General features: G+C 34.3%; 1 protein-coding gene across 3 annotated transcripts; it reads left to right on the top strand.

The window, feature by feature from the left end:
- Nucleotides 1-340: 340 nt before the first annotated feature.
- On the top strand, nt 341-12,036 carry LOC105167399 (transcriptional adapter ADA2b). 3 transcript variants are annotated; one of them, XM_011087098.3, is made up of 13 exons: nt 341-609; nt 1,283-1,341; nt 1,427-1,608; nt 2,704-2,769; nt 2,995-3,120; nt 3,214-3,289; nt 3,691-3,751; nt 3,834-3,892; nt 4,036-4,146; nt 7,480-7,702; nt 10,323-10,533; nt 11,038-11,355; nt 11,551-12,036. In XM_011087098.3, the coding sequence occupies exons 1-13, from the start codon at nt 557-559 to the stop codon at nt 11,740-11,742; spliced, it is 1,737 nt and encodes a 578-aa protein (XP_011085400.1). In that variant the 5' UTR covers nt 341-556; the 3' UTR covers nt 11,743-12,036. The 3 variants fall into 3 exon arrangements, with proteins under 3 accessions (XP_011085400.1, XP_011085403.1, XP_011085401.1); XM_011087101.3 differs by lacking the exons at nt 341-609; nt 1,283-1,341; nt 1,427-1,608 and adding an exon at nt 1,774-1,913; XM_011087099.3 differs by lacking the exons at nt 341-609; nt 1,283-1,341; nt 1,427-1,608 and adding an exon at nt 2,473-2,586.
- The last annotated feature ends 159 nt before the right edge of the window (nt 12,037-12,195 follow it).

Raw genomic sequence — 12,195 nt, 5'->3', positions numbered from 1 at the left:
TCATTTTTTCGAAATTGAATTTATTATCTATAAATACCTAATAAATTTGTATTATGTTAAAGATATAATTTATTGTATAATATAAATTAATAAAAAAATATATTTCTAATCAATTAAATATATTTGTAAGTATTATCGAGAATGAATCTGGGACAATAATTGATACCCTGCTTGATTTGATCGAATCAATAAAAATAAAATTCATCCTAAACACAAACCCGAAGTGAGTGTGTCGAGGACGAAGCCTTGACCTACCTGCCACATTTGCATCCCTAGCTAGGAGGGATAAGTATGGGAGTGAAAACATAAATAACTTCTTCATTTGGGGATGGAAGAATGATTATCAAAAGTTTAGGGAGCAAAAGAAAAATATAAAATTGCGCCTGCATAGCATCTTTAACCGCTTATATTTGCCGCTTTAATTTTCTTGTGTAGGCTTCCACACTTGTACACTATTATAGTGTATCCTTCAGTTGTAAAATTTCCCCCCCAAAAATTGAAACCCTAAAACCCTGATTACTGTAAACTTTCTGGGTTGCTGCTCGAATTCCAGCAAATGGGTCGTTCTCGCGCCGCCTCTCATGCCGCCCCGGATGATCCCGGACAGAGGTTTGAACAATTATTTCCATAAGTTCACTATTTATCAATTTTCATTTTTCTGTTCCTTTTTTTTAAAAAGAAAAAAAAAATTATTTTTCCTCCTTTCGTATTATTGGGGATCTATTTGATTGGGCTCACCCCTTTTGGGTTTATTATTCAATTTTAAATTGGTGTTCGGATAATGTTAGATTACTTAGAGTTGGCCAGGGCTGTAAATGAATTAGGATACTAGAGCTTGGCCTTTTTCGTAGCATGTTTTGTGCTTGCTGTGACAAGCTGGCTTTGATGAACTAAGTGATGTGAATGGTTAGGCTATTTGATACGTACTTAGAATGCTTAATATTCTTGGACAGAGAGTGACTCAAGAAAATTAAGCTCAGTTCTGGCTATATAGGACTTTCTAGTCATACTAATTTGGCTTGGACGATATGGTCCTTGTCTGGAGCTTAGGACAACTAACGCGTTGGTACAAACACATGCACAATTAAATGCACTCAATTCATTTTGAATACATGCATGTTGAATAATCACCTTAGGCTAAAGAATGACCCTGTTGCATATGGCTATTTCAAAGTTATAGTTATAGTTGTATTATATAATTCTGTCATACTGTAAGTCATACAGACTTTTAATAGGGAGGAAGTATTCATTTATTTTTTATTGTGTAAAATTGAATCTTCAGTCGCTCAAAGAGAAAACGAGGAGCTCAAAATGTGGAGAATACGGAGAGTGCGCCTCCTGGTATGAGCAGAAAATGTTGTTTTATATTCTGCAAAAAAAATTGGTCCTAGGCTTCTTGTATCCATTTTTTATTTTGTAATTGCAGAAGTTCCAGGAATAACTGATGGAAAAAAGGCGTTATACCATTGTAACTACTGCAACAAAGATATTTCAGGAAAGATCCGCATCAAGTGTGTAGTCTGTTCGGATTTTGACCTCTGTGTTGAATGCTTTTCCGTTGGAGCTGAGGTCCATCCTCACAAAAGCAATCATCCTTATAGAGTCATGGTTAGTTAAATTTGTAATCTCACCCTATTATTTCTTTTGTATTACTTCCTGGTCTAAATTCTTGATGATTTCAGTATTCAGTATAAGTTATTGGTGATAGTTTCTTCTGGATAAACTATTATATCTATTTTATTGTGCCTAATGTGTAGTCCCTCTCTCACATGTTGTTGCGCCTGTTTTCTGGCATTGGATGTTTCATGTGAACTCCCTCTTTTATCTGGAGCTAACAACATCCTCTAGGAGTTATAAATAAAAGCTTGAAATTTTGGCCAAATATTTGAAGTTTCTCCATCTGGCTGGAAGAGGTGAGTGAGTTTATATACTAATATATAGTGCTGTTGCGTGAATGAGAAAAAAGGAAGTTATTTATATTATATGCCAGTATGAGATGTGGGGCACAACACGAGACAGAAAAGTAATGATTAGAATGCAGCATATGATTTAAAATTTTCCATTTAACAGTACTTTTCTGCGTTCTGCCCATCTGTTTAGTATTTGCTTTTGGAACACCTACCATTGACCCTGTGATGCTTAGATGCTTGAGATGGGTCCCATAAGGAGTACAAATGTTTCATGGATTTGACAATCTCAAACATAAAATTCGTTCCAGTTCATATTTGCAAAACCTCCCGTTTATTTGTTTTTACTTCAATATTTTCTACCTTTCAAGGGCACTGTCTGGATGCCTCTATGATTTGTTTTTTTGTCATATTTTATGCTGCTCTCCTATATTTCCAGTTTGAAAAGATTTTTTCCCAAGAAAAGAACAAGTTTTGTATGCGTTGAATAGAAGTTTCTCTGACAATTATACCATTCTGAAAAACTGAACCGATAGATGCAATAATCCTATTGTACTTGATACAGTTGACATGATGATTTTAACTGTTAATTCTCTGGAGAGAAGGGGCGCCTGGAGATAGGAATATCTTCACTAAAGTCATTTATCTGCAACAGTTGCAATGACAATCTGGATAACAAGTTCTTTTTCTATTTATATTCCTTTGTAACTTTATATTTTCTTAATAATGCTTGGATTTACTGTGTTACGGGGTTATGATTTTCTTCGACTGCCTTTTACCGTTTCAATTTCAACAGGACAACCTGGCATTTCCTCTTATATGTCCTGACTGGAATGCTGATGAGGAGATGTTACTTCTGGAGGTATTTTGGCATTCTTTATTTATTTGAAAAGCTACATTTTCAGGGATTAACATTAAGTGTTAAACTCCTATTTCGGAGGTCATTCAAATTAAAATCAAGATTCTTATTCTTCTTATGATGCTATTAGTCGTTCGATGATTCCTCGAAATGGTTTATGGCTTGTCAACGTATGATTGAGGGCCTATTTCTATTATTGCATTTTGAAAGGTTATACTTGTTTCCCAGGGAATTGAAATGTATGGATTCGGAAATTGGAATGAAGTAGCAGAACATGTTGGAACAAAAAGTAAATCGCAATGTATTGATCATTATGACAAGATATATATGAAGTCCCCATGCTTCCCTCTTCCGGTATGGCATAATTGTTCTGCACATTTATCTATTCTTTTATGGGATTTAATTTTAGAGCATACCGTAACTATATTGTCATGCTTGTTTCCCTAGGACATGTCTCATGTGATGGGAAAGAACAGAGAGGAACTCCTTGCTATGGCCAAAGAACAAAATGAAACCAAGAAAGGTACTTGTCATGACATTTGTTTGTTTTGTTTGTTTGATTGTTTTGTTTTGTTTTGTTTTTGTTCTTCCCTTTTTGGGCTTGCCGGAGTTCTCTTTAATATTTTGCTAATTGAAATATCAACCTTCAAAGAGGTGAAATGTGAAACTAGTTATTTTTTGCATTATCCTATAGCTATTATTTTCTTGTCATGGCGGTTGTCTCATCTTGGCCTTCAAACTGCTTATCAACTTATGAGGATGGGCCAATTTACTGTCAATTGCTAAATCTGGTTCCTCATGAGTGCTTGATAACTTTAAACTAATCATGTGTTACCTCTTGGCCGCGATTTTAACTTAAAGTTCTGTTTGTAGTCTAATGCATAATTCCTGCTGCCTTTAACTTTTTTAAACCTGATTATGTAGGAGCTACTACTTCTGGAGAAGGTGATGGGAAAGAAGAGTCCTCCTTTTCTGCAGGAGTCAAGTATACTCGAGAACTTTTTTGTGTTTTCCTAATCGGACATCTTTGAACTTCGTTCTGATTCAGTTCAGTGTCATGTGGTCAGGGTGGAAGACCAAAGAAAAGATGGCCAAGCAGGACGTTCCTCCTCAAGTATCTCTTCTGGTACAATAGTCTTCCCTTGTGGAACTTGTAGACTGTCATTCTTGTATAGAAAGTTAAATGTGTATGCACGGATGTCATTTATGTTATTTTCTTTAATGATGAATGCCATGGTTTTGCAAGCTCTGATCCATTCTCTCTCTCAGAGGTAGACACCGTTGGAGGTACTCGCTGTGGTAAAATCTCTACAGGAGGTAGTCAAAGGATATCAAGCAAAGTCCCAAGCAATGATGGTCCAGATGCCATTAAAGTAGAAGGTGTGCATTCTCATGAATAGCTCTTTCGACCATTATGGTGCTCACTTTTGTTGGTTCCATCTATTTTTTTCTCATGATTGAGTTTAGCACTGTATAAATTTACCTTATCTTTGCGCCTAGCATATGTTGGTCAGTTGATCATCATCTTGCAAAATGCTAATCACCAGTTGATGGTGCTTCCTACCAATGGTATACTTTCTATTTGGGTTGTTCTGGATGTGATCTAAGAAGTTATTTGTTTGTGGAACAACAGTGAGCCCAGTGTTTTGTGGAGAAGTTTATAATTCAATTTTACGAATTGGTTTCATATTTCCTTATAATAGAACGATAAGCTTTTTATATGTTATGCTTTTTTTCCATGAATGCATGTGTACATGTATAATCACATGTAGTTTAGCATGTCTCATCAATTCTTGACATCTATTTTTGAATTGTATTCAAATCAAATTATGAAATCTGATTTTGGGCCCAACTACGATGTTATTCGGGCATATACATCATTCAATGCTCCTCTAGGTAATGCGATATTTAGGAAAAAATGAATCAACTAAACTTTGTCATGTGAAATATTTTTGAGAGCTCGAAGACTCCATTTGCCCTAGTTGAACGCTGTAATTAGCTTTTGGAACCTCTTCCTTAGAAATGTTAGATATCATGAGGCTACTTTCTGGTTCTTGTTTATTCATAGAGACATGGCTCTATGAAAGGGGACATAGATTATATTATTATGACATAAAACTTTGTAAAACACCCATTTTAACTCTCGTGGAAGCACTTAAATTCATGGATTGAAGTTTCGTTTCTAACACATATTTTGAGTTAATAAAAATTAGAAAGTTTTTGGAAACGGTTGCAGAAGAAATGTAAGATTAAAGAAACATACATAGTAGGTATAAAAATAAAATTTAAACATTTGACCTTTCTCTTTTTAATTCAAGCATATCTACTACAATTTTGTATATTTATGCCAACTAAAATAATTTTATTTTTATGTAGTATAATTATGTATTTGGAGTTATTATTTGGTGTAGTTGCTATTAAAACTAAACAATAATGTAGTATTTTTTTTAGCTTAATGCTGTAAAATTTCTTTATTACATTGATATATATGCATATAACGTGACTAATTTAGCGTAATGTTAAATTTGTTGTCGTTAAATGAAATAGTTATGCGTGACATATGAATTTACACATCTGTAGCTCAAAGTAAGAAATAAATTTTTAGCCAAAAGATTTGTAAAAATAAAAAGTTTCCTAGGAAACTCAAAGATCTTGTAAGGAAATTAAGAAAATGGGAGTGTTTCGAAGGAAAATGGAAACTTTTCCATAGTTTCAATTGAAATGTAGGGAATTTTGAAACCATCTTATATTAAGTCTGAGTAAGGCTTCCACAAACTGGAGTTGAAAAGTACCATATACCATATATCAGCGGATTTTGCAGTTGAATTTCTGCTTGTGCCAAATAGGCCTTGGATGACAAGGGTTCATGCAATTATCTATTCAAGGGGTCAATCGTAAATTTCTATACAATCTATGTATCTGTCTATCTATCTATATATATGTATATGACTCACAATTATACAAGTATGGATATGGATGTATTTACTATTTCACTATGGACTGACATGGACACTTTTCCTTATTAATAATAACTGAGATTCATAACGAGCAAGAAAATGATGGGATGAGGCTAAGGTGGAAGAGAAAATAAGTTAGTTGAAGAGTCCCATATTAATTGTCCTACACCTATCTGAAATAGTTAATTCTGGAGTTGAAGTCATTGGCGACGAAATTGCCAAGTCTCCTAAACATGTAAAGACTTGATCTACAAGAGAGGAGGTCGCCCTCTCCATGGTGGAACCTGTGTCAGTTTGTTCATTTATTTGGTTTCCCAAGTAATTTTCAGAAAGAAAATTGCATTTGTTCATAACAATTAGAACAATTCATATAATTGTTTACACTTATCGATTAGATGGCTTTTGATTATTATTGAGCAAAGGAAAAATCAGAATTCAACTTTTAACTGAACTACCTCATTTTATTAGTATTATGTAAATTCGTGATGCATGTAGATCTATATTTAACCACATCACTTTATTAAGCATTACATGTTTTGGTATGTACTATGGCTGCACCCCATTTTAGTTATTAGCTATTGATGTTATATAATTTTAAGAATAAAAAATCTGTAACTTATTAAAATCTATTTAAAACAATATTCCTGGAATAAATTAAAATTTGAGTTTGGCACAAGCGAAAATTTGATGTTTAAATTGCAGACTGTAAAATGATTTATAATCCGTGGAATTGTGATTGGTTAAAAGCTACCTTTTCTGAAGAATCGACAATTCATTTATTTATGCATATCAAAAGCACATGTAGTTTCAGTTAATCAATGCCTCTACAAATCACGATACATTCAAAAGTAATTTTGATAGTTTAATGGTTGTAGTAAAACTCATACCTAACGGCCGTAACTGGAGATTTTGTGCATATCTACTTTTAAAGTTATCAGTAGACTGAGTTAAAAAAGTCTAATCTTTATGGTCTTGACTGCAGTTTTCAACTGTTGAGTTGAAATTTTGTTAACATGCATTAAACTGGAAGATATCCTTCTAATTCATGTAATAAAAGAACGAGAAGATAATTAAGGAAAAGTTGGTAATTCTACATAACGACCAAATGACTTAATACATGTATTATGTGATTTTACGAGATTTCATGTTTGAAATAAGTATAAATTTTACTTAGACTATTTGTTAATATTCCAAAAATTTCAAAGTTGAATTTAAAAATAAACTTAGCATGCTGTTTTTATCCCAAATTTTATATCCTTTATCCTTTTTGGAGTGCCTCAAATTAAGGCTTGATTTTCTCATGTAGACCGCCCCACCCGCCCTGCTCTGATTTAATATGTCGTACTACCAACTCTCTACCATTACTTTCCAGATCAATAGTGAAAATATATACAGCAGTTTCATGTTTTCAATTCACATTTAAAACTTTGCAATTGGTCGAATGAGAGCTTTAATATCAGGGTGGATGTAGTATGTAAAAAATATGTTCTGTGTGCACCAGACGCGTAATTTGCTAGCATCATGAATAGGATCCATGTTCAGATTACCTATGCAGCAGATATCTTTTTGTGATTATCGTTGTTAAGGAGTACATTTCGAGGAGCCAATAATTTCTATATAATACCACCAACAGGATGCATTTAGATTTAGTTTTTCAGCAGGAATCTTTTCATGATAATTATTTTTATTTCTTAACAAGTCGAATTTTTGTATATGTTACGATATAAAATCTTTAAACAGCCGATCTATTATGCAGAGTTCCATGCTGACAGGAGTGTTGGAGAGAAAAAACCTAGGGCATCAGGCGACGAGGGGGTTTCAATGAAAGAACTGAGTGGATATAATTCTAAGAGGCAAGAGTTTGAAATTGAGTATGACAATGATGCTGAGCAGCTACTAGCTGACATGGAGTTCAAGGAGACAGATACTGATGCTGAACGTGAATTGAAACTTCGCGTTTTGCATATTTACTCAAAACGGTAAAATTTAGTTTCTTGTTCCACTATCTTCTCATTTTGAGTCTTGTTCTCTTTGTGCAATCTTTTGGTCGACGTTTGCAAGGAGTCGTCTATGGGGAAAATCTATCCCTGATTCTTGTTTTGGTTGGCTTTTCTTAGTATTTTGTTAACATACCAAAATGCAAAATCTTTATTCAAGTGTCCCTACCTTGCTCCCTTATATAACTTGGGGATATGTCAAGACAAGTATATGCTTGCCAATGTAATACAGGCAATTTTGAATCAAGACTATAAGTAATTAATGAAAACAAGCAATCAAATCTGTTTATTGGTTTCTACTCTTTGTTCCCCTTTATTCATCAGTAATGCTACGTTTGTATCATTCGAGATTCTCAAGACTTAAAACATGTTCCGTTCTTTTTTTGTTGGGTCATTCTTCATTGCAGCGCTATGATGCATCAGCTAGTTGTTAATATGCTTTCAGTTGAACTTTTTACATGTTTTCGGTTGTCTGCACAATTAGGCAATCATAAAGCATTAAAGCTTTAGCAATTGGAAAAGAAACCCCAGATCGAGATTTTGTAATGTTTTTAGATTAAGAAACGAATTGTGAGGTGCACTTTGTGAAAACTCAAGTTCCAGATTAGTCCTTGGCAATGATCTGATTGTTAACATAAGGATGTCATAGTATTTTTTGTGGTCATTTCTCTTCAACACTTGAATTATTTGTAGCAATCAAAATAGAAGGTAAGGTACAGAAACACCACAAAAATAGTATTAAGCTAGGATATTACAAATACTTAAACTGGTTTTGTTGCTGGCTGTATGGAGAGAGATTCATATTGTACTGTTAACGTAATTTAGGCTTTCACGGGCAGTAAAGTGGTCCTTTTAAGTACCTATAGTTAAATCTGACTCAATTACGTTGATAACTATGTGATGTTACTTCAATGAAAATTTATCAGTACATGAGGCCCAAATTTTAGGACTCACAATGTCACAGTAGCACTGTAGAACATCCACATCTAATGTCTGAAATTTCCAAGTTGATTAAATGTAGCGACTCATAAGTACAGAGCAACTGGAATCCTGCACCTTAAAAAAAGAAAGAAACAAAAAGTGTAAGGGAAAAGGGAGCTCTGAACTATGTCTCTGAGTTCCTTTCTTTCCCTCCAAGAAAATAAGAAAAATTTAAAGTCTCCACCTATTATTCAATCTGACCATTTTCAGGAAAAAATGCTAGGTAAATTAAAAAAATATATATTCTATTTATATAGTCGGTGTTGAGGTTTATAAGAAGTTGAAGTACGTTGGTTTTTGTCCCTCTGTACGGGATTACATTAAAGAAAGTCTTGGGACAAATCAACAAAATATTTACTATAATGGTTTGTGGAATAACTAGATAGGAATGCTTAAATGGGCATTGTCGTGCTCAAGTTGGGTGTGCTTGTTAAGACTGTAAAAAGAACTAACACTTGTAAAATGAACAAAACTAAGTAAAAACCAGGAACTTAAGTAGCTACGGACCAATAGTAATGATAATTTTGTTATCAACATCAGATGTTAAGATAAGAGAATATTTGACATTGTATTAGAGCTAGGAAACGGTAGTCTTGCTTTTCAGACTTGCCCTGAGAATGTTATTGCAATATTTCTTCTCTAGTGGCTTTTACTGACAACTGGAAGAGGAAGGGATGGAGTTGTTAGAATAACTCCTAAACAAACAGCATTTTGTGTGAAGTTACCAAAAATTGGAAAGAAAGCGAATTATATCTCAAACAAGAGATTGCGCATGGAGACTAGGAGAGATGCACATCTAAGGGTGAAGACCTGTAACATTGTTTATTGCGAGGATATGACTTTTTGAAAGCTTTAGTGATTTGGTTGATTTGTCCATATCTTCCATTTTCTGGAATATTCACTTGATACTACAGGAGGCCACTTTAGAGAGCAGTTTACTCTCTGGTATATAAGGAAAACTTCTGTGTCGCAGAATTAATTGTTAGAGGCTTGCAAATATTCATTAGTGGATATCTGTACTGGATCACTATTTCTTTTCTGATAGAGATCTGAATATAAACAAGTCAAATAACTGCCATTTTCATCTTCTGTGAATGTTGCGATGGCAATATATGCAAATTGGCTTACAGGTTGCACCCATCCAAAGAAATTGTTACTTGGACAACGTTAGAACATACCACGTGCTTACGAATGCAACATATGCTGGCATTAGGAGCCATGATATTTGAATTACATGTATACCAAGTTAAGACTTCAATTAATACTATAACTAAAATATTCTTCAGTCAGATTGTTTCATATGCCTGCACAAGTTTGCAACCTAACCGCTGTTTTGGAGGTAATTTATCTTTGATTCTTTAGTTACTTTCTTTTGCGTTTGTTGATTTTCCTATTCGTTGCTTGTTGAACAAGAATGTTTTCTTTGATACATTGGGCTCTCTTCTGATTCATGGTTGTCCATTTAAGTGCTTCAGTTGCGTTTAGATATCTAATTTCTCTTTTTTATTGTAATTACTATAGAATATGACAAATGTTAGTTCAGCTTGATACTTAAACTGCTGCAGCCTTTCTGTCATTTCGTTTCTTTTTTGTTGCTCATGTGAATCCATCAATACTGCAGGCTTGATGAAAGAAAACGGAGGAAAGATTTCATTTTGGAAAGAAATTTGCTATATCCCGACCCTTTTGAAAAGGACCTTACCTCGGAAGAGAAGGAATTGTGTAATCGGTACAGGGTGTTTATGCGATTTCACTCTAAAGAGGAACATGATGAATTGTTGAGGAGTATTGTTGAGGAGCAGCGAATTTTGAAAAGAATACAAGACCTTCAGGTATTATATGCACCATTTGACGTTCCGAAGCATCTCAAATGTAATACCATCATGCACGTCATGATTTCTGTATAAAGTATTTCTCCTGATTAGGATTTATTCATAATTATGAATGGCACGTACAAGTGCTTATTATTGAATTTTCTGGATTGATCGTACCAAATCATGCTAAAAATTTCATTTGGCTGAATTTTGGAATTGATACAATTAAGATTGAAGGTTAGGTGGATTATTTTCTTCCTTTTCTTGCTGTTTGTGCTATCTCTGTATTTTGTTCATTGCTTTTTGCTCAATTTTGGTGTAACCAGTCATGTCATTGTGGTTAAAAATGGGTGAATTTTATTATGCTTGGAATATTGAACTCAGATTGGTTACTAATCTAATTAATAATAAATAAATGAGACATTTGAGCAGAGATCTTTATATTTTGCTTTGATTTATAGCTTTTATGATCATCTTTTTTATTTTCCATTTTTAAAAAGTCTGATGGCTCTGCATGTGCAGGAAGCTCGAGCTGCTGGCTGCCGCACGTCTGCTGAGGCTGAGAGGTACATTGAGCAGAAGATGAAGAGGGAAATCGAGGAAAATGCCCGTCGAGTGAAGGAAAGTTCGCAGGCCGGTCCCAGTGGCAAATATTTGCAAAGAATGAATCACCATAAAGGAGAACAAGATAGCAGCCCGAGGGGAGGTAACAACAGTCCATCTGTATTAGATCCTGGTGGAAAGGACTCTTCAACAAACACTAGAGGCCTTAATGGTTCAGACCCCTTGGATAATTGGGATGTCAGTGGATTTCTCGGAGCAGATATGCTCTCCGAAGCTGTAAGATTTGTTACTATATCTTTAGTTGCTTTCACCGTTAGATCTAGTGATTGAGTTTCCAAATATGATTGGAAGCTAACAGTCTGTTGATTAGATTTTGGCTACTAACAACTTGTATTACAAGTAGTTGAGATTTCTATGACGGGCTTGTACTGGTTTCTGACTGGTTCTGTTGTGACAACAACACTGATGCAGGAGAAACAACTATGTGGGGAGATGAGAATCCTACCAACACATTACCTCAACATGCTGCAAACCATGTCTATTGGAATTCTAAATGGAAACGTAACTAAGAAATCTGATGCACATGGGCTGTTCAATGTTGATCCAGTCAAGGTTGACAAAGTGTATGATATGCTGATAAGAAAGGGGATAGCTCAAACATGAGCTGCATCCGTTTATCCTTCAAGATGAGGTTCCAACCATGTTTTATTTGCCAAAAACAAGACGCAGATTGCCTTTGCCTGCTGATATAAGTTATTGATAGAATAGTTTCATGTAGCAATGCGATGTACATAATAACTGCACAGGTTGTCATTTACTTAGTTGTGAATTTTAGGATGTGGTCAACTGGAAAGAGCCTAGATGCTGTTCAAGATTCTCTCGGTGACTACATTTGTTTTGTGATTGATTATTTTTTGAAAAACATATGAATCATAGACATGCTTTGTACTACAAGAATCAGATGATATACTGCTGCATTTCTCTTTAAAAAGAATATCAATTACTAATCTAATTTAAAAATAAAAAAAGAATATATTGGAGTGCTAAAGCTGGCCATCAAAAGTGGAAGCATATATAAAAAAAAATATATAAAAAGTAGATTCCTATTTTAGTTTA

The sequence above is a fragment of the Sesamum indicum genome, linkage group LG8 (assembly GCF_026168435.1).
Source record: "Sesamum indicum cultivar Baizhima isolate 11 linkage group LG8, ASM2616843v1, whole genome shotgun sequence".
Classification (NCBI taxonomy): domain Eukaryota; kingdom Viridiplantae; phylum Streptophyta; class Magnoliopsida; order Lamiales; family Pedaliaceae; genus Sesamum; species Sesamum indicum.
The sequence above is the reverse complement of the archived record's forward strand: the minus strand, read 5'-3'. Positions and strand labels throughout refer to the sequence as shown.